The sequence below is a fragment of the Amyelois transitella genome, chromosome 14 (genome assembly GCF_032362555.1).
Source record: "Amyelois transitella isolate CPQ chromosome 14, ilAmyTran1.1, whole genome shotgun sequence".
Lineage (NCBI taxonomy): Eukaryota > Metazoa > Arthropoda > Insecta > Lepidoptera > Pyralidae > Amyelois > Amyelois transitella.
Window position 1 is genome coordinate 5376453 of NC_083517.1, and position 24486 is coordinate 5400938.

General features: G+C 35.5%; 1 protein-coding gene and 1 pseudogene across 1 annotated transcript in view; one reads left to right on the plus strand and one right to left on the minus strand.

The window, feature by feature from the left end:
* Positions 1-11064, minus strand: part of LOC106141558 (cadherin-related tumor suppressor) — an 84355-nt gene extending 73291 nt beyond the window's left edge. Inside the window, exon 1 of the mRNA XM_060947920.1 lies at positions 5911-11064. Within this exon, the coding sequence (XP_060803903.1) occupies positions 5911-11064 (5154 nt within the window). The remainder of the gene's footprint in view (positions 1-5910) is intronic.
* An 8479-nt stretch (positions 11065-19543) lies between these two features.
* LOC132902497 (uncharacterized) lies at positions 19544-22717 on the plus strand (annotated as a pseudogene).
* Positions 22718-24486: the final 1769 nt, after the last annotated feature.

Sequence of the window (24486 nt, forward strand, 5' to 3'; positions counted from 1 at the left end):
AATGTGCAAGTTACCTCGAGTTGGATTTTTTACAACAAGACTCACAGCTTCTATGATTCAAAGCTGAAGATAAGCTAAAACATAATAAAACGCCAACAGAATTTACTGTTTGAGCAGGTAAGAAAATTACATCCTATCACGCCATCCTGGACAAATCAAGGATCTTATGCATAAATCACAATAAACTTCATGCAGTACAAACTTATGATCTGCACACGCGGCGCTCATAACTATCGTGTACACAGGCTGATGTGTGACGTAGAAAGCAACAGACCCAATAGAAACCGGTTCAACTTAACGTGAACACACACACATAAAGTGACCAATTAAGCGAGGCCTGTGACAGAGTTATTCTTGTCCCCGTTCGGGTTTACTGATGGAATGTGTTAGGAGGGCGGGGTGTATCACGCTTCAGTGGTCGCTATAGTCAACAGCGATAAGAAAGCTGGCCAACTCGAGGGACTGTCAAGAAACAATCTATATATGATTACAGACAGATTTCGGAAAATCTTCTTGCAAAATTAAAGAAAATTGGACATAGGATATTTTAATAAATATAGGTAATGCTTCATAAGAAACCACAATAAAAACGTTTTATATCAGCCAGTTCTGTAGTGATTACTGAATGGATTTCTCTCATGCTAACGAGACTGCATTAAGAATTTCAAATAATCCAGTTTTTGGTTCCTGACACCGCATATCATCTCTAGCAACTTGGTTGGCTGGTAATACCAGCAATTTTTTCAGTTCGCCCTCAAATCAATTGAATATCTTCATTAAACTAAGAAAGAACATAAGAATCTTTATCTGCATAATGTATCTCATTGTTTTTTCCCTAAGAAGAAGCCCGGGGTTCTAAGATCACTATCCTAGAGTGGGTTAATCACAAACTGACACATATAACCTCTGAATACTTCGGTCTACACAAAAGAACCGAACCCTTGAAATAAAAAATATAAAGTTGCGAATTAAATAGTAATAATTTATCAAAACAGCAAAACCAAGTCAAAGCCACACATAAAATCAAAACATTGGCTGTTATAGAAACAGGATATTGTAATAAATGAGTAGGAATAACTGTAATAGAGACAATAAATAAAAATCGGACACTTTGCAACCAAAATAGATGGCGTCTTCAGCTAAAAACTCATTACATATTCATTCCCACACGACCTATGCCTATGGTCATAAAATTGACAAATTAATCACTGTTCGTAGCTTGTATATATTTTCTACGACATGTACAATTTATCGAGTTCATTTTTGTCAATTTAAATCTTTGAAAAAATTGATATGAGACCAGCTAACTTCGGCAAACTTTATTATAAAAGGTAAAGTTAAATATGCAGAAGTATGATTAAAATAGTATACTTGTAGAATCGAGAAAGATTCTTTAAATGAAAAATAGCATGCGGAAAATCCTACCCATTTGTTTGTTAAGAAAGTACATAGTTTACTATTAATTCAAAATCCTTTTATAAAGTAACGAAATCCAAAATGTGTTTACTTCAAGGTCTGGTCAGTAAATAAAACTAAGAAAAAATCACCTATTACTGAGAACCGAATGTAATTCATGTTATACTAATGAGTCCGCGTCTGTTTGATGAAGATAATCAAAGTAAACACAATTATTTACTCACACCTACTCAGCGATGAAGGAAACATCTCACGACTTCACAATCTTACGCAAGCGATGTCTTGGCGTAGGATTTCTGATAGCGCACCTAAGTTTCCAGTCACGTTTGGCATGTCACTCAAGTCCTACTTAAGTACAGCTTGCAAAATAATTAAATAACAACTTACTACACACTTAATTTAATCGGTTCGATCTATTAAAAATCCATCAATAGATTGCTGAAAGTACAAATTCTGGTCGTATTATTTCGTAGTTATTATAGGTTCCTACAGCAGCAGTAGTGATGTTGATCTTTCATCGCGATATTTCAGCGTTTCAGGACATTTGTTTGTCTTATAAATCCTATTCGTGGTTCTGGCCCCTGTGCCTAATGTTCTATATATAATGGACTAAATACTGTTGACTCAATATGGTTGTAAGATATAATAATTACCAATTACTTATGGAATCTTCGCTTATTATACTTATTACACAAATATTTTTCATTCAAATAACTGAATAAAAAAAATATTAAAGCAGTTTTAGTTGTTAAGACAAAATAAGTTGTGAGTTTTCCAATTACATACATACAGTCACGTCTATATCCCTTACGGGGTAGGCAGAGCCAATAGTCTCGAAAAGACTGAATGGCCACGTTCAGCTGCTCGGCTTAATGATGGAATTGAGATCCAAATAGTGACAGGTTGCTAGCCCATCGCCTAAAAAAAGGATCGCAATTTTATAAATCCATGGGAAAGAGATGGAGTGGTCTTATTCTTTTCTGTATTGGTGCCGGGAACCACACGGCACTTTTCCAATTATGAAATGAATAACAAAATATAAAAAGGGTAAAGCCAGTTCTGTTAAAAAAAAATACCTACCACGCATAAAGATACCGTTACTAAAATGTTATAAACATAAAACAGCAACACGTATGAAGGGTTAATAAAATTTTACAAAATTCGTGTTTTTATAACTTTATGACAAGCGCTTTTTGCTTGTTATGTTCTGCAATACACACGTTTAAGTATCCTTAGATAAAAGGAAAAAAGAATTGAAACGATATATTTAGATATCGTTAATAGATTAATAAGCCTATCTGTAAAGCTATCGATCTTAACAATTCAAATGTATTATGGTATGTAAATGTAAGTAGAGGAACGGAAATAACTTAATGTATTTTTGAGATATAGCTACATTACCCCGGGCAGAAAAGCGACGTAAGTGATTTTTTTCCAGCGATAAAAGCGTTAGGGCTGCGCCACCCAAATTCCTTATCAGCATGCCTCGGAAGGCATTTACAAGAACCGAAGTAAAGGCTGACTTCACATTTCTTTTCACCTCACCGCTTCGTCCTTTTGGTAACCAATAAATTCATCGATAAAAAGTGAAACACTAATACGTTTGAGTTCCAGAACAGTAACAAATAAAGTTCTGGTGAAAATCATTCATTAAACCTTTTAAGTCCATTAGCGATTCGTGATAACGTATTGCTGTTGCGTTATAATATAGGTCTGAGTTTAGTTTAATATTATATATATATATTTTAATTATTTATTATGATACGTGCATCACGTGTATTTCCCGTAAGGAACGACAAAGACTACATATTTCCACTCGCCAACGTCTTTTACTTATATTAAGTAATATAGCATATTACATGATTCAATTTTTGTTAGGTTCTCCTGTAAATGTTGCGGAGGTCACAAGGACGGTTCTATGTAAAAACCTTACCCAATCAAATTGGATGTTACCGTAACTATCGCGAGAACGAGGAAACAAAATTTGAAACTGAGGAACCCACAAAAAATTGTCTGATATTACACTTCCTCTAGAACTAGTAGGAGTTGACTAAGGCCTTGTGCATTAAAATAGATTTTATGTCAGACAGACTAATCTTTTCAAAGTATGTAAAATGATGAGCAAAAACATAATACACAGTTCAAACTTTACTGCATCTATGTACCAATAACTATTTTTTCAGTTAAGCTCAACAAATTAGTATGGAATTGAGTTTCAAAATTCGTGCCAGGTTACCCATCTCTCTAACAAAATATAAATAATAAAAACAAAAATAACTGACTAGCAAACTGTCCGCCTGGCCACATGTAATATTAGTCTATTAGTATTGGCGTGAAATAATGGAAGCTATTTCACAGTATAACGTAAGTTGTACGTTCATTAGGCTGGTGTCGATGCCCGCGTCGCTGGCGGCTGCACGTTGCATAAATCAGTCCTGGTAGAATGTGGCCTGGCGTCCTAATGCGCTTTTGGTGTCGGTTGATAGCTCACCCTCCTCCCTTTCCGCCTTAAATCTTACCTCTTTCACACAATTGGATGACTTTTATGGCAGTCCTGAAGTTTTAATTCAATCGCAATTAACATTAGTCCCACTTTTTCTGGCAACGAATACAGTGCCGTAAAAAAAAAAAGAATAAAAGCTTTAAACTTATTGGGTATGAAATACTCGTATCTTTAATAAGTACCTACTATCAGTAAAAGTCACCAAGACTATATTCTAATATCGTATCTCTTATCGTAAAAACTGTTAAGCCTTAGCTTGGAGGCTAGATGATAAAATTAAATATTTTTTAGCCAATCTGATCTCGAAAATCCAATATGAAATATTCAACTAACATTTGTACTCGAAAAACAAAAACACGCGGGTGTATTATCACTTTTCAAACGCAATGTTCACTTAAATCGAAATGTGTTACATCAAAACACAATAAAGTTTTAATATTGCATTTCTTACGTCTTTTGAATAAACTACTTTTTAGGTTTAAGATTACCTGTATTGGAATTAGATTTTTAAATCCAAACTCTGATTACTTCAGACCAACATTGAGAATAACGGCAACGTCAGAGATGGGAATAAATTGGTACATTTTATTTTTTAAACTGCATTAATGACGCGTAAATATCAGTTTACTCTGTAACGACGGACTAAAGATTGGATAAAATCAAATTTCACATCACAAGAAAACAAAATTAAATTATGTACACTACAATAGCATTAGCAATAGGATTTTTATCAATTTTACTCTTATTTTAATAAATTGGCTTAAACTAACGGCGGGCAAAGATAGTACATACATATAGTCACGTCTTTATCCCTTGCGGGGTAGACAGAGCCGACATTCTTGAAATGAAAGGTCACGTTCAGCTTTATGGTTTTATGATGGAATTGAAGTCTGGATTTTTGTACCACAAGCAGAAGTAAACCGAATTTTTTAGGACGTCATAAACACTTTGGTTTTTTTGCAATACAAGTAAATACTTCAACCTTTTTAATCATCAAAACGGTTGAAAGATCAGATGGAAGAGAAACTGGCTACTAAGTTTATCTTAAAAAACTACACCTCTAAATAAATAAAGGGTGATTATGATTTAGCAAAGAATAATAATTACAAAGTGGTTTGATATTTATTAGTACTTTTCTGAAATTTAAATGAAATAAAGCAAATACTTTTAAAAAATAACCAATAATCTGACACCTAATTAACTTTTCCACATGCATAACAAACAAAGCCATGTTTTACGTATACATAATCTTCAGGACTGAGAATGAATGTTGAGATATCGTCCACGAAGATGGGACTTATCGTAATTTAGAGCCTCCGATTAGACCGCGTCGGTGGACATACGCTAACGAGCATTCGTTTGAATTTATTTTTATTTTAACAGCGGCATGGCTCGGGGTTTTGTCTTCTACAGACGATTGTGCGAAGTTAATTGGATTGTTCGCGTTGGATTGTCAAGTGTGGGCAGTACATCGGTACACACATTTGATCCCGATCGCTCCATCTGTCTCAGTAATCAGTTAAACACAAATGGTAGTGAGCGATGTGTTGCTTTTATTTAGATGTTATTTTGTTTGATGGATCACGAGTTTATAGATCTGATTTAACTAGGGATAAAAAGCAAACATATGCATGCTCTTTCAAAAACATTCATGCAATATATAATATTTTTTGATATAAATATAAATAATTCAATAGTTCCTGTAGGTTTCTCATGACAATTATATCCATTTAGCAAATAATTCGCATAAAAACGTTAAAACCTACTTATGTTGAACACATGTTTAACACATTGGTAGATTTTAACGTTTCTTATCAATTCTTTTGGAAGATTTATTTATATAAAAAGTTGGTTTTAATTTTTCATTATTTCGCTCCTTTTCATAAAAAGGCACTAGCAAATTAACTAAACTTAATCACACTTCACCTTACTTTATACTGATTATATACGTAAAATCTATATATTTGTAGAAAATCAATGTATCAACTTACCTTAGTGGTAGTGGTTTTAAGCGGAGTTCCAGAAGAAACGCCGCAAATCTCAACTTCATACTTCTCGATACCAGCTTCACGGTCCAAAGAAACTGCTGTTGATAAAATTCCTAGCAAAGAATCAATATCAAACAGCCTATGCACTTGTTTACCGTCACCAGTTACATTCACTATGTAGTATTCTAGTCCAGATTTATAGTTATTCGTGACATTTAGTATAGCAGTACCCGCGGGCTCATTTTCAGCAACGGAAACAGACACATCGTTAGTCCAAGTAACACCATCCAATTCAGTTCCTCCCAGGATAACATTGACATATGCTTCAGTACTTCTTTGTTCACTCAAAACTGCCTCATCTGTAGCCTTTATAACAAGGCTCCATCTAGCTTCGGGAGGCGACGGAGGATAGCGGAGCGTCAAGGCGCCGTTGCTTCTATGCAGATCAAATAAATCATTTCCACCATGAATAAGTTTGTACGTCACTAATCCGTTTGTTCCCGAGTCCAAGTCAAGTGCCAGTACATTCATAATAAATATTCCTCGACTGATACTTCTTCCTATTCTATTTGTATTTATTACAGCAGCATTCATTGAAACAAATATTGGAGCATTGTCATTAATATCTTCAACAATAACTGTTACCAGTTTTTCTGCAGACAGTCTTGTTGAAGGTGGTTCAGCTCTATCATAAGCAACTACTGTTATTCTAAAAGTATCAATACTTTCCCTGTCGATAGGTAGTAACGTATGAATAACTCCAGTTAAATTATTAATCGCAAAATGGCGTCGATTATTGTTCGGTTCCTGATGAACGATAGAGTAATATACTTTTCCATTCAAACCAGAATCAGGATCCTCTGCGGTCACTGTGACGATGGGTGTATGTTTTGGTATGCCTTCTCTAATTTGACGCACGATGGCTGTGTTAGTAAACACAGGAGCATTGTCATTGGCATCAATAACGTTTACAGTGAAAACTATACTCGATGATAAACTTGGGCTCCCATTATCTGTGGCGGTTATGTTCAAAGTATATGACGTTAAATCTTCATAATCTAGTTTCTTGTGCAAAAATAATTCACCTGAATAACTGTCAATATAAAACGCTTCTTTTCTATTTCCTGCCGTTATGAAAAATTGCAGTTCTTTATTGATTCCTAAATCTGCATCTGTAGCGTGAAACTGAATAATTTTCTTATTGATTGGTTCCGTTTCTAAAACAAATGCTTCCATGTCTGTCTGAGTAAAAACCGGAGCGTTATCATTTTCATCCAATATATCTATCGATATAGTAGTTGTAGCTGATAAGCGCAGGAACTGTCCTGAATCATGAGCTAATATTGTCAATTGATAATGGTCAGATATTTCTCTATCTAGTGGTTTATTAATGAACAACTGTCCTGTTGCTTCGTCTAAGGAGAATTTTCCACTGTCATCGCCTCCAATGAGTTTGTAATAGATATCACCATTAAGACCTTCGTCAGCATCCGTAGAGTAAACTCTCATTATTGAAGCTCCAACAGCAGTTCCTTCAGATACTTCAACTTTGTATGGCGTTCTAGTAAATATTGGTGCATTATCATTTACATCTGTTACATATATTGTCACTCTTACGGAATCAGATAATTTAACTTTCCCGTTATCGCTTACTGTGACTGTTAGAGTAATATAATTTTGCCCCGTATTGTGTGATAAGCTTTCTCTATCAAATGACTTTAGTGTTTTAATAAAACCATTTCTAGAATCAATGCGAAAATCGTTTTGTGTTCCAGGCAAACTAAAAGTTAATTCTGCATTACGGCCAATGTCTTTGTCAATGGCTGTTAATTTTCCAACATATGTATCAGGTGGTTCATTTTCCTTTATTTTGAATACAAATGTAGTATTAGTAAATTGAGGGCTATTATCATTTTCATCTAATACATGTATAACAACAGGAACTTGTGATGATCTTTGGGGTACCCCATGATCAAATGCTACTAAAGTCAGTGAATAGTAATCTCTTTTTTCTCTATCCAAAGAACTCTTGACGTATAAAAATCCATCAGGAAATATTCCAAATTTGTTATCTGTATTCCCTTCAAGTATATAATACGATACTTGACCATTTTCTCCAAGATCAGCATCGGTCGCAGATATTGAAAAAAATCTAGTATTGACAAGCGTTGATTCTAGTAGTGATGTTTCATATGAAGTATGGTCAAATATTGGTGTATGATCATTGACGTCATCGATTACAGCAGTTATAGTGTGATTTGTGGCAAGTGATGGGTTACCATTATCAGATGCTGTCACGTCAATTAACATGACATTGCCTGGTTCACCAGATATTGGTTTTTTTAAATAAATAACGCCCGTTGTTTCAGAAATTCTAAAGTTTTGGTCATGATTGCTACTCAGAGTATAAGATAGAGTCCTGTTAGAACCAGAATCACGATCAATAGCTCTTGCAAAATAAACTTCCTCGCCAACAGCCATATTTTCATTAATATGTATTTCATCTTTATCTTCAAGAAAAATAGGATAGTTATCATTTACATCCAACACTGATATGTTCACAGTTGTAAAGCCAAAAGCAACACCAAATTTTGCCATAATTTTTAAGTGGTATGTTATTTTATCCTCGCGGTCCACATTAGCGTTCGTTGTTATAATACCACTCTTTTCATCAATCTTAAAAATATGTTTTGGATCTCCTTCTAAAATGTAGTAAGAAACTGTGTCGTGTGAGGCTTTGATTCCGACTTTTCCAACAAAACGGCCAATTTCGGGTTGAGAAGTACCTTTGTCTTCAAGAATTTTAAAACTATACCCATTATATTCATGAAAATCAAGGTGTTTACGGTAAGACGTTTTCACAATTTCAACCACTGCATCTTCAAAAGCTCCTCTATTTCCTTTGTCCCTACAAGATATTTTCAACGAATAAATTTTTAAAGGAGCATTTCTAAAATCTTTCTGCAATATTACATTACCTGTCCAAGTTTCTACGTCAAAATAACCATCTCCCCCGCTTTCAAGTTTGTACATGATCCTCGCATTTTCACCTTCATCTAAATCAAATGCCTTTACTTGCAAAATATTTGTTCCAGGGGGCAATTCTTCACTTACACTTTCCATATATCTTTGTGGATAAAACACAGGATCATTATCATTGACGTCTAAAACATTCAGAAAGATAGTAGCTGTAGAAGACTGCGGTGGGAAACCTTGATCTTTTGCAAGAACTTTTAACTCATACATTGCTATTTTTTCTCTATCTAACTCAACAAGTGTACTCAATTGCCCAGTTATCGGATCCAAAGCAAAAGTATTTGGATATTTTCTTTCAATGCTTGAAGGAAATAAATAAGAAACTGAACCATTCGTTCCTTGGTCGTAATCAGAAGCTGTCAATATCAATATTTCCTTTATTGGCTTAATATTTTCGTGTAATGTTGCATTAAGAATTATTTGGGGAAATGTTGGTGCTTCATCGTTTTCATCCAATATCGTTATTTTTAATCTCGTGTAAGCCCACTTGGGATTAGGACCCCCATCTCTTGCTGACACGTTAAGCTCCACAGTCCCTTGAATTTCACGATCCAAAACTGATTTTGTTGTGACTAATCCAGTAAGATGATCAATTTCAAACCACTGAAGATTATTACCATCGTAAAAGTCATAAAATATCTCAGCATTCACTCCGGTGTCTTCATCAGTGGCAGTTATACTAGCAATGTACGTTCCTGAAGGTGCAAGTTCACTCAAAATCGCTGAATATTCGGATTTTTCAAAAACGGGCTCATGATCATTGACATCATTAACGTGAATCACAAGATATGATGTAGCTGTACGTGGTGGTGTACCTCTATCAGTTGCCACCACAGTTAAATTGTATTTACTTATTTCTTCTCTATCTAAAATCCCATTCACATGTACTATATACACACTTGACGAATTTTCTAATCGGAAATGATTAAGTTCATTTCCTGATACTATTCGAATACTAGTTATTCCATTCAATCCTGCATCCATATCACTTACAGTTATTGCAGCCACAAGTGAACCGTTTTTTGCATTTTCGTCTACAGTGGCAAAATTAGCTGTAGATGGGACATAAGTAAACGTAATGACTGGGTCATGATCATTGGCATCAATTAGATTAACAGTAACGTAAGTCCGAGCATCCTGACGAGGTACACCATGATCTTTTGCGATTATTGTTAAAACACATGTCATATTACATGTTGTGTTGGTGCAATATTTAGGACAATTTAATTTTTTTGTAGTTGTTATGATGCCAGACTCTGGATCTACAGCAAATTGTTTTTCTGTATCTGTTACTTCATAAGTTATTTTACTGTTATCACCCAAATCGCTATCTGTAGCTGTAACTTTTAAGACTGTTGTCCCAGGAGGTACACTTTCATTCAGGGATACAGAAAAATCACTTTGATCAAATATCGGTGGATTATCATTTACATCTAAAATAGAAACGTTTACTTGAAGATATCCGTATTTTGGAGGATTACCGCCATCTCGCGCCGATATGTTAAGTATATAAAAGTCATTAGTTTCTCTATCCAGTTTCCCTATTGTTTCAAGATGGAGATAAGATGTTTGTCCACTAGGATTAACCGTAACATTTAAACGAAACTTGCCTTCATTGTCTCCGTCTATTATTTTATAATCATTGGTTATTCCGTTTTCACCTAAATCTTTATCAGTTGCAGCATCTAACAGTAATTTTGTTCCGGGTGCCGCGCTTTCAGAAAAAGCCACTGCTATGCTAGGCTCCGGAAATTCCGGATAGTTGTCATTTACATCTGTTACACGTAATCTTACTTCTATCGGGTAAGTGGGTTGGCTAGATAAGACGACAAATGCATATCGGTCCACGCTCTCCCTGTCAAGCACCATATTAGTTTTTATTTCACCAGTTACAGGATCAAGAATAAATTCCTTGGGAGGTTCATTGAATCTATAGGTGAAGCCTGGTTTTGTTGGGATTTTCCCAACGACAGTTCCTATAGGTCGGTCCTCAGGTACTCGAAGGTCGACTCCGGTGTCGACAGCGCGTGACTGCATCTGCTCGGAGGCGACGCCGACGCCCGTACCGGCGAGGATAGCCAGCGCCACCAGCGCCACGTGCCATCGTTCCATCCTCGTCATGACACTGATAAAAACATAGCAAACTTTGTTCCTCGTCAGCGAAAGTTTAACGTCCACTAGGAGCACTCGTTGCGTCCCGTTCGCGCAACACTGCGCACTCGCTCTCGTCAGGTATGCAGCATGGCCGCAACGACCTGTTCGCGCACGAATATCTCACAGAGAGTGCGACCCGCCGCTGCGCCTACGCCGTCACATTCATTCGTAAACACACGTGACACGCTCACTATCAACACCGGTCTATCACACTTAGTCCGTGTCACGATCAAACACTAGATTAATTCATAAAACTTATCCAGCACGTATATGTCACAAGTTAAGCACACTTTCAAGTTAGGTTTGTCTTCGATTGACAGTTGGCGGTTGTGAGAGAAGCGGCATGCGGATCGCGTCGCAGTCGTCGCGGCACTGGCAGGCGGAGGCTTTCACGCCGCCCCGCGCCCCTCCCCGCCGTCAAACCCCTCCTCGTAGCTTTGAAAGCTCCCACCGTGTCTGCGTGATGATGATGCCGAGATAATGGCCGCCGAAGGTATCCACTATTTATTGTTCAATTCAAGTAACTCACTATTCTCAGAAAAGTTACACAGGAAAAAAATAAGAGAAAAAGCGTCGTAAAAATCTCATCTTAGATTATTGACATGAAATTAATTATTTACAAAAAGCGTAAGATGTAAATGTGTATCCATTAAAAAAATATATATAAATATTTATGTGTTGTTTATGTTAATAATTAAAAAATAAAAAAAATATAATAATCTAAAAAACTTAATTTTAATAATTAATTTAATTATCAATCTAAATCAAGAATAAATACTCTGCAAACATAAAAATAAATATGTTTAAAACCCTTATACTTTAGTTCTTAAGCGCGTCGATGTCTTTTATGCCAGGGCATGATAAGAAAATAACTTTTTCTCATTGGCCTGGGTCTTGAATGTTTATCTATATAAGTATTTATTATGCAATATATCGTTATCGTATAATAGTATCGTTGAGTTAGTATTTTGTAACTTGTCGAATTGCCATTGCCAAGTTGTTGCCATCATTCTCATAAAATTATTTTTAGGGATAGATACTTCCATCGACTTAAAGGATATTTTTGAGGTGCAAGTATCCATACTGGTCTCGTAGCGAAGTAAAAACATAGTTTATGCCAGATGCTACCCTTACCCCGTAGATTGTAAAAGCCAATCAAGAAGAATGAAGAAGAAAGTGATGGGCTAACAACCACTATTTTAACCAAAATTCCATCACATTTCAGAATTTTCAAGATTGTGTTTTTTATCCCGTTAACGAAAGACATGATTTTATGAATATATGTTTTTTCCAACATCGCATTCTAACTGGTACTCTCTAATGCAATAAGTATATTTTTAATAAATTAAATATACTATATTTTTTTTTTTGTTTTTACACTCTTGACTTGACAGAGCAGTCATGGTCCGATTAAGGCCTCTACGTCAGTGTGAAAAGCGGACATGGCTATCTAATTATTTGTCAGGGGAATTCGTTATCAACCGGTTGACCTGTTTCCCTCGTAATTTTTCATACAATAGCTCTATTGAGTTTTCAGGTTTAGAATAACCAAAATCAAATTCGCGTCGTTTAAAATATAATTTGCACACTCCATGGTCATGGTCACAGGTGGACGCCGGGCTCCTTTCTAGAGAGTCAAAAACGCAACCAGGATAAATGACAGGAAAATAATAATGACACACGGCTAAATTATTCGCGTCTGTACTACGGTCGATAGACGCCTTGTGATGCCTAGTTCCTTAAGTATTTTTTAAATGTGAAATAACCGTGTGGTTTCCGACATTTTCGAATAGAATAACTCCATCTTTTTCCCATGGATGTCGTAAAAAGCTACTAAGGAAATAGGCGCACATCCATCTAGTACAAACGTCCATGCTCAGTTGGTAGTGAGAGCAAACATAGTATGTGTGAACAGTTTCTCTTGCAGATAATAAAAGTCAATCAAGGGAAAGGCTTTGATTAGTAACCTGTTACTATTAGAATCTCCATTACATCATTAAGCCATATTAGATAAATGTGGCCTTTCAGGTCACGTCTATATCCCTTGTGAGGTAGACGAAGCCAACAGTCTTGAAAAGACTGATAGGCCATGCTCAGCTATTTGGCTTAATGATAGAATTGAGATTCAAATAGTGAGAGGTAGCTACTAGCTAGCCCATCGCCTAAAAAAAAGAATCCCAAGTTTGTAAGCCTATCCCTTAGTCGCCTTTTACGGTATCCATGGGAAAGAGATGGAGTGGTCCTATTCTTTTTTGTACTGGTGCCGGGAACCACACGGCACCATTTAACATTTCATATGGTTTTTAAGTTATAAACATCGAACACGCTAATAGCATATTTTAACTGAGGGTTCTCTTACCGTGCAGATTATAAAAGTATATCAAGGGAAAGGCTAATTAATATGGGATTCTACTTTTAGGCGATGGACTAGCAACACGTTTCTATTTGAAACTCAATTCTATGATTAAGTCTTACCGCTTAACGTTGCTTTTTAGTCTTCTCGCGACTTTTCTTTCCATTTAAGTTGTATACAGACGTGTTTATATGTAAACATTAACTAACATGCGTTATTGTAGAACCCTCTTGCTGGCGGTAGTACCGCGGGAACCAATCTCCTAAACAGGGCTACCGCGTGTGCAATGCATTTTTAACCAAATTGCAGTAAGCATAGATATTTTATGTTAGCTGTGTGATTTCATAAAAGTTCTTTTGTATCTTGTTTGTTATATGTAATGTTAAAATTGTCTATTTCTATTGTCTTGAACCAAATAATGTAATAATAGAGCCTCGAAGAAGTAAATAAATATAAGAGTTAATTGATTTAAATGAAAAACACATGCATTTTAGTGCTGTGAACACACTTTTTTTCGTTTTACTGTTTTTTATTTTACTGCGTTAACCACACTAAAATTTTTCGAATTTCAAATCTTCATCACTTCTGCTCATAATCTTCAGTGGGTAAAGACATCTGTTTGAATAATTGCAATTTATGTAAATCAGATAAGTCCTTCCTCCCTAAATTTAATTGTTTAAAAGCTCATCGGCAGGTGGCGCTATTAAAAGACAGGAAAAACATTTACTTTTCTATGGGGCGCCATCTAACGGCGAGCTTTCGCATGAATAAAGCTGGAGAATGATGGAAATAATTCACAGTAATGCTTTTAACCAATGTTGTGATAGTTAATAAAGGCAAGCCTAAAACTCTCTTCCTGAAAGCAAGCTTATAAATTTTCTGTTCTGAATGATTGCAAATTTTCAATATGTTAATATTCTTTCTTAGCTGACTTTGTTTCTTAGAAGAGTCTCGTTTTGAATCTTCAGAAATTGGTGGCATTGGCTATTCTTTTTTAAATTGTTATAGATAACCAATTTAATTTAATTTCATCCAAGATGATAGCCGCTATAGTTTAACTGCTAGGTATAGTTAAAAAACTCAGACGTTTTCTTTTTTTTTTTCATTTCATTTATGTAGTAGTAGATACTTATGTGTATCCTTTGTTATAATTGATTTGTGCTTTAAAAAAGTGCTTCATTTGTTTTTTTTACTTTATTAATGGAAGATCCAAAACAAGATATATGTAATATATAGTAATATATATGTGGCAATATTGATGATATATATAGATGTGTAATCTATACATACATACATACATAAAGTCACGCTTCTTTCCCGGAGGGGTAGGCAGAGAGTACCTCTTTCCACTTGCCACAATCTCTGCATACTGCGTCTCTAATGTGTAATCTACTTTGACAAAATTGTATCAAAATCCAACGCATATTTAGAATTAAACAGAACTACGTTGTATAAATGCTTGCAGTTCAGTTTGAACCGATTTCATCCAGTGGTTTGCATCCGGCGTTTTCATAAAACTTAAATTATTTCATCAGACCATCCAGTGGGTGGTTTTCCTACACTGCACTTGCCGACACTCCTACGTAGCCGCCATTCTAGAACCTTTCTACCCCATCGCCGGCCGTCCGTACGCGCCATGACCCCCCCGCCCACTGAAATTTCAAGAGGTAATCTATTATTCGATAGTTATAAAACAATTTAGTATTGCCAAAAATCTTTATGTTTGATGCTGCATGCTTTTTGCATGGTATACATTATTATTTATATTTATGTTTTAATAAATACAAAATTAAAATGAGAGAGAGTTGTAAACTTTGTTCCGTGACTCAAAGGGGTGACAAAAAAATTTTTCAAGCACCTACATTTTTTTGGCGCTGTAGAACTTAATTTAATTACAGTAAACTTATTAACTTATTATTTATTTTATATTTCATCAATGCTTTAACCGTCTTCGGGCTCACAAACCGCTTAACATAATCACTGCGATATTAACTATGTGAGGCTACATATACGTCAGAGATATAAAAATATATCAATTGTATGTTATTTATAGCTATCAAATAAGTAGTTATCGTATTTTTAGATCTCAGGATCGTTACTTCTGATGGATGACCTGAAATACTTTCCTGAAATTTATTTTAGGTCTACACTGGCCCTTTTCGATGGGTTAAAAATAGCCTTGTACTGAGTATTTATATACTAACCTAATACGTTTCAGTAGAAACACTTGTTGCATGGCAGGTTTGACGTCACCCCCTGCTGCTGCCTCCGAGGGGGCACCGCGCCCCCTCCGGGGGCCGAGAGATGACGTAAAAGCATTCATGAATGGAAGAGAGCCCAAAACTGTTATAACTTAGTCGTCATCTACTATGTTAGGTTGTACCGTCAATGTTATAACGATTGGATTCTTGAAATGACCTTATATTGATATCTAGTTGATTTGTTCTATTGTTTATTTGTATTTATACGTTTCACTAAACCGTAGGTAGTGATATTTTGAACTTCAAAGAGTATAATATTCTTAATTCCATATTTGCCCCGCGGTTATTGGGCCTAACATGAACCGATTTAAAATAAAGGTACTTCTGAGGAGGTCGCATATTCATCAGGTTAAAATCTGATGTTGAGAACTTTGAATAATCGAATAGGTTGCATAATATTAGGTAAGATATAAAAACGAGGAGGTCCCATACACGTCTGGTTAAAATGTGAATGTCTCGATTTCTCTATTTAATTATATTATTATGGATATTAAATATAACAAGGGCTAAAACATTAGTAGGAAAAATTCATATTAGTTTGAAGATTCTTAGTATATCTATGACATCGTAGGTAGATGAAAAGACCAATTTCAACGCTTTTATCATCTAAAACCTTCACTTCCGCGTATTTCAAATTAGCGGGGGACGAAATGGGGGTGAGAAAGGTAAGGAGCTCAGGGGTGGATGAAACAGACAAAGTACATATAAACGACTGAATCGTTCTTATTTTTAATAACGTGTATGAAATATGACTCGTCAAATATTGTTCAAGTGATGTGAATGAAACGAATCAGTAAATCTTACATGCAAGAATGAATCAGACATCACTTGAGGGAGCGGATTGACCTCCATCGCTTCGTGTAAAAAACTGACACCAAATCCAGGATCTATGGTCAAGGGCGTACCCGGGCTCCTCTCCAGAGTGGTGATAATGTAACATGGACTATAGTTCATGTCTAGGAGGAAGAAGAATAGCAGACATGAGTGAACTTATAATTTTGGAAAAACCTCTTATACAGTGTACTTTCTTCCTATACATTCTGTTGTATGATCACATTATTTTCATAAGAGCATCGGTAAGCACTCACATGAGTGTGCATACCTAAGAAGAAATCAATGGTCACCTACATGGCCGAGGTATGATGATAAACATGTGCCTCCATCACACATTTTAATTGATCACACTCAGGCTCTGAAAATAAATAAAATAAGGAAATAAGGTTAAGAACTTGTTGTAGTATAAAGACTGAATAGCTTATAAATATAAAACTTGCATATAAAAAGCAATCTAGCTTCTTACATGTGTAGGCGTGTGCATCCCCGGAACTTGCAAAATATGAGACATTTTCGCGTAGGAAATAATAATCAATATTAAATATTATTTATTTTTCTCCACAAAAACATTATAAATATAGTACATTATTAGATACATGCTATACTGAACCTCTATTGCTCAAAAACGGGTCTTCTCCCTGTTGTTTTAATACTCAAAGGTTCCACTAATATATCACATCGCTTTAAAATGTACAAAATATTTTTGGTAGTTAGCGTCTGAAACACAAACATTAATAATTTTAAGCATGTTTTCCTCTTATAATGAAAATGCAATTGAAAGAAAATGTTCTGTTACATCCCGCTAATGTTAGTGTTAGTGCTGACAGAGCAAACCCTTCAGGCTTGCTCATCACCCCCTCGCAGCGCCTCAGTCCTGAGCGTTGCTCTCATAGCCAGTCCACATTAGAACCTCTTGCAGAGCGGTTGCCTCCATAACTTTATAAATCTATCCAATAAGTAAAATAAGTTCATGTACTTTTATTCAGTGAATAAAGTTAAGTTTCTTTAAATAATCTTTTTTTTAAAAAGGCATTCAACGCTGTCCGCGTAACATTTTGGTGGCAAAGCGGTGGGATCCGACATCGTAAACCAGGCCCGCTCGTGGACTCACCCCCGGATCCCGTTAAATCCTAAATAAATCCAAAATAAAATAAATAATCCAGTGCAGTGAGTGTAAAGTGCTACTGTGAAAGAAAATATCCTGTTGAGAGAGATCTTGCAAGTGATCTGTCTATCCCGTGGTTGCATCACTAGCCGCAACCCCCTACCCTTAAGCAAAGGGTGCTCGTATCCAGCCCTTTGCCCTGTTCAACCCGGTGTCGCGAAGAAGACAAAGGGACCTATTACATCCTCTACTCCTCATAGTCTGCAGCCTGTTTCGCTACCAACATTACACCTCGAGAAGACATTCATCCTGGAAGACATCCTTGCTCAAATCCAAATCACGCTATTATCCTGAAAGGACTAAAAAAGGATTAAAAAAGGACATTCCTTTCAATTGGCAGAACGAACAACAACTAGTCTTTGAATCCTTGAAAAATAAACTCGTTACTGCCCCAATCCTTGCTTATCCTGATTTCACACAACCATTTCTTTTAACGTGTGATGCCTCTAACTATGCAATATCCGCTATCCTATCTCAAGGTCCAATAGGGCAGGACCGCCCTATTGCATATGCTTCTCGTACCCTCAATAAAGCGGAATGCAATTATAGTGTCACCGAGAAGGAATGCCTGGCAGTCATTTTCGGTACTAAAACTTTCAGACCCTACTTATATGGTCACAGATTCACAGTCGTCACAGATCATAAACCCTTAGAATGGTTGTTCAAATGCAAAGACCCAGGATCGCGCCTTATTAGATGGCGCCTAAAATTAGAAGAATTCGAATATGACATTAAATATAAAAAAGGGAAAATTAATACTAACGCTGATGCCCTCTCTCGGTACCCCGTCAATCCTGTCCAGCATAATGATGATCCTGCTCCTGATTCTTCAAAAGAAGCGTCCTCTCAATCTCCAACAACCATAGATAGAGATCTAATGGATTTATTAATATCTCCTGCCTCCTTCGATCCAGAAGAATTAGGACCAACATCAGTGGAACCCCTCGACTTGGGTGACATCGATCCTTCCTTTCCCGAGATTAACTTAACTTAACTTACCTACTTCCAATCATCCTGATCCAATCGATAATAACACTCTTCCTTTACCCGAAACTGAGTCTCTGCCTAATATTCAAAAGAATGAAACTATTAACTTACCTGATAATCCTGAAGTCCTTACACCCAGCGGTACGCCTACACAAGGCCCCGAAAACTCCTTATCTCCTAAAATCACAACAAGAGAAACTGCTGCCCCCTCCACTGTTAACCTGGATTTACCTAATGATGATTACTCCACCTTCTTAAAAGAAATAATGAATAAAAATAAACCTTTTAATACTAAAATAATAGAACATAACCAAGAAATCACTAAAACGGAACATAAAGTCATTATTCTCCCTACCTCTATCGATCTAGATGAATCAAACCCCTATGTTCAAACCTATCTTGAAAATATACCTGACAATTCTGAAATTTTAGGAAAAGAAAGAACCTTAAATTCCTTCATATCGTTCAATCTAGGTAATAAAACAATATACCTCCTCTTTTTTTAAAGTATATCACTTTGACAAAGCCAGTTACAAAGACCTAAATGAAAGCCTAAAAGCACTCAGAAATGAATTCGTAATTAACTTTGACTCTATACCTGATATTACCATAACTGATTTCAAAAATCCTTTCGATACCCATCAATTTATCAAAATATATAATATGATACTTTACCTTTTTAATAATACAAATATTAATGTACATATATATAAAGATAAAATAATATACCCTTCACTTTCTGAAATTTCCAAAATTCTTAGGGAAAACCACGATATCCCAATAGCCGGTCATCTGGGCATGAATCGTATGGTTAAAAGAATCCAAGAAATCTTTTATTGGAAAAATATGCGCAGTGATATCGAAAATTTTGTAAAGAAATGCCCACAATGCCAAACTAATAAAGCCCTGAGACAGATTAATCGCGCCCCTATGCAAATCATAAGCACTTCTACTGAACCTTGTCAGCGCGTATCCCTTGATATAGTCGGGCCTCTACCTGAAGCCGGACCTGCCAAATTAAGATATATACTAACAATACAAGATGATCTTACAAAATTCTCCTCCGCATACCCAATCCGCAGCACTACTGCTGAGGAAACCAGTGAATGCCTGCTTCACTACATATCTATCTTTGGTATACCTAAAACCATCCTCACGGATCAGGGTACAAACTTCACTTCTGAACTCTTCAGGAAAACCTGTGAGTTCCTTAAAATAAAGAATTTGTGGTCTTCTCCCTACCATCCACAAACCCAAGGTGCTCTTGAGAGAAGCCATTCGACTCTTAAAGAATACCTTAGGTCTTTTACTGATGAAGAACAAACTAATTGGCCTCGTTACGTATATACAGCTATGCTCACATACAATACCACAGTTCATTCCACAACAAACTTCACTCCATATGAATTAATGTTTGGTAATAAACCGACACTCCCGAGTTCCATCTATGAAGACTCTTCTGCGGCAACATACCCAGATTATGTCCGCATGCTCCAGAACAGATTAAGGTATTCACGTGAAAAGGCTCTGGACCTCATTAGGAGATCAAAAGAGTCATCCAAAACTTACTATGACTCGCACACTCGCCCATCTAAATATAAAATAGGTGATTATGTGTATTTAAAGAATCATTTGAGAATGCGGAAAGCGCTCTCACCCCTCTGGAAAGGACCTTATAAAGTAGTTAAGATTAACGGTAACAATACACTTACCTTGTTAATAAACCGACGTCACGTCACCCATCATTATGACCAGGTAAAACCTGCAAATGAGTAAAGTAAATATTAGTAGTAAATATAGATATATAAATAATAAATAAAAAAAATAATAACAATAATAAATAAAAAAAAAATTTAAAAAATACTTACCTTAGTAGTCTTATATTAATAAGTAATGTTACTTACAGTTCAGCTCGAGGGCAATCTCACGGAGATTTCATCCAACCAATCACCTTCAGTTCGGGCCTCTACTATGACTACCTGGGAACTCTTAAGATTAAAAACAATGAACTGAAAATTATAATTCCAGTGGATATCTCGCATTTCCAACCTCATATACAGAATATTAAAATAGCTTTAGAAAACACCAGACTATTATGCAAAGCAACACAGGCTGAACAAATTATTGCCGAATGTAACAGTTGGTTACAACCACTGATAGTGCGATTCAAGGACATGAATAGAGAATATGATTCTATCTCGCATCTAATAGATAATAGAGCTAAGCGTAGTGCATGGATAGGAGGTATAGGTACAGTATTTAAATATATTTTTGGCACATTAGATGAAAATGACGGCATTCAATATGAAGAAGCAATAGCCACTTTACAGAATGATGAAAAACGCCTAACTAAACTCATGAAAGAAAATATTTTGGTCACCACTTCTGTACTGGAACAATATAATAAAACAATAGCTACAATTAAAGAAAATGAAATAAAATTATACGAAGCTATTGACAAGCTCTCTCTTTTTATAAAAAATATATCCGACGCTACCAACGAACTACAAATACTTACCGATATTAACAGAATATTTGATTCACTTGAAACATCAATACTAACATTGTCCTTCCAATTAGAAGATATAACTAATAGCATTTTATTTAGTAGCCAGGATATTCTACATCCTGCTATCATAACACCCATTCAATTACATCAAGAGCTTGCCAATAACTATAGACATTTGCCTAGTGACCTTGAGCTGCCTGTAACACTAGATATTAATTCTATACACTTAATTTTAAGTATATCAAAATTAGTATGTTATTATGTTAGTAATAAGATAGTATTTGTTTTACAAGTACCACTTGTGAACACTAAAGAATATGTGTTATTCCATAACATAGCATTACCTGTACCATATGACCCTCGTGAACCGAATAGTTTTAGCCTAATTTCTCCGGCCAATAAATACATAGCAATGACCAAAGACAAGGCTTACTACTGCATCCTCGATGATTTAAAACCCTGCAAGTTAGTGAATCCCGGATCCTATATATGTGATATTGGAAGTATATATTCAACCGACGTAAAGCCTTTGACGGCCTCTGTGGCGCAGCGGTAGCGCGCTTGTCTGTGACACCAGGGGTCCCGGGTTCGAATCCCGGCCAGGGCATGATGAGAAACGAACTTTCTCCGATTGGCCTGGGTCTTGGATGTTTATCTATATAAGTATTTATTATAAAATATAGTATCGTTGAGTTAGTATCTCGTAACACAAGTCTCGAACTTACTTCGAGGCTAACTCAATCAGTGTAATTTGTCCCGTATATATTTATATTTATTTATATTTATATATGTGAAAGTGAATTGTTAACAAAAATAAATAGTGTAAAACCATTACAGTGTGAAACTAAAGTGATCATCGGAACACTAGACATTTGGAAACCCCTTACAAACAATCAATGGATATTTGTTCAGACGGAACCCATTAGAATAACAATAGACTGTCTTAACGCTCAATTGTATGAGACCACAATTCTAGGAACGGGAATACTCACATTACCTAAGAACTGTGTTGGGTATTGTAAAAGTACTACACTAACACCTAAATATAATATTTTTAATATAACTTCACCTATAAACAATTTCCCGGATTTCAACCTAATTAACGATTCATGTTGTAATTATATAAAATTAAATAGACTAGCATTTGATACACCCCCTGTACACTTAAGTAATGTAGACTTAGATGATTTCGGCCAACGTGGCAATAACATGGTCAAGTCCCTTCTAAGCGACCTAGAAGCTTTGGAAAATCAACAAAGCCCACATATTATAAATATGGGACACACTATTCTATTGTTACTATAATATTAGCAATTATGTTCATAGTATTTTTAAGTTTTATTATTATCAAACATTTTTGTAAATTTGGCAGCAACCGCCCTGTTAAATTCAATCTCAATTTAAAGAAAGTAGAATCTCAAACGACCCCCGAAACCGTAGAACTTACCGACAGACATGACCCCGGACCTGAGACAATCAACCCTGTTGCCCCTCTTAGAACTAGAATTTAAACGGATACTTTGAAACTACCCCAAAGTCTCCTCTTAAAGGGGGAGGTGTTACATCCCGCTAATGTTAGTGTTAGTGCTGACAGAGCAAACCCTTCAGGCTTGCTCATCACCCCCTCGCAGCGCCTCAGTCCTGAGCGTTGCTCTCATAGCCAGTCCACATTAGAACCTCTTGCAGAGCGGTTGCCTCCATAACGTTATAAATCTATCCAATAAGTAAAATAAGTTCATGTACTTTTATTCAGTGAATAAAGTTAAGTTTCTTTAAATAATCTTTTTTTTAAAAAGGCATTCAACGCTGTCCGCGTAACAGTTCGTAATGTTCTGAATAATCAATTGAGGGTAATCTGTGGAATATGCCCATTATAATTTAAGAACTATACTTAAACCTTTAACTTATAATAAAAATTTAATTTTTCAAAACAACCTAATCGTGTTTAGAAGTAATGTGAAATAAACTCCTCTTTTTATAATACCGTCTTTAAATTATTCTTAACATTAATTTTTGTACAATACCAAACAACTTTGGAACAACCAACGGCTCTACGAGTAACATGACTTTAGAGGCCTGACATTTTTAATCATACAAAACTTCAATTCCGGCTCTTCATACAAAGTAGGTACTATAAGTAAATCGCACAGCTTGTGTGGGATGACAAAAACATTCTTCATTTTAATCTTCATATTTCTCAGTAAAGTTGATTGGATGTTTGATGTTCAAAAATTTCAATGTTGGTTAAACGCACTGAAAGCTAGCGTCCACCATGCGATAACGGTCCACCATACCTAACATAACAAATGCGATGTCTGTCTTACTGCTATGCTCTCAAATTTTTCACAACGTAGTTCAGAAAATAATCATTGATTTATAGGTAACACAATAGCCTCAAACGCATTCGAGCCCAGTACCTCCCCCTTACAAGTCAGATAGCTTAACCACTTTAACCACCGTCGCTCCTTGAATAGTAATGCTAAGCTTTCTTAAAATAGATTCAGCTACCCTCAATGCGAGTCACACAATAAAGAAGATTGTAAAAGAGATAGATAATAAGAGTGTTTAGATAATTAGCCGGGATGTAAAATAAAAACTGTATGTTGGTAAAAATAAAGAAAACTATATTAAAAAATCTTAAAACATAAAAACAATCCTAACTATAATTCGTCTTAAACCTTGTTGTGAAAATTAACAAAAGAAGCTCGTCATTTTTCATTTTACAAAAATTTACTTTTGTTCTTAGCGGCCAGTGCGCTATACAACTTTAAACATTCTGCCTGCCAAAGACGACAGTCTTTCAATCTATCTGCCTGCCATGGCTAACTACCTATACTTAGTATATCAAAAAAATACAAAATGTCTAATTTCCCTTAGGGTTCAGTTCAGTTGCACAGTTCATTTATCCAATTAAATTATCATTTTTCATATAAACAAATCAAACACTAAGTAAAAGTCTTATTATCATATAAATAATAATTGTAACTTTGTTCAATGAAACATTAATTTTCTTAACAAGTGGACTGTATAATAAGGAATGATTAAAAAAGAACAAAAGTAATGAGTAGGTTAATAATTTCCTTCGTCAATGATAATAACTCTAGCTAGACTATTTACTGGAGAATTTAAGTAATGAATCATAAATATACTAACGGTATATACTATAAGCGGAATATTTTAGAGAATCAGTAGTCTCTACTAACTAGTGTAAGTTCCAAATATCATGGAACTTAGGTAATTAATAAGCATGTTACATCAAATATATATTTACACCACATGT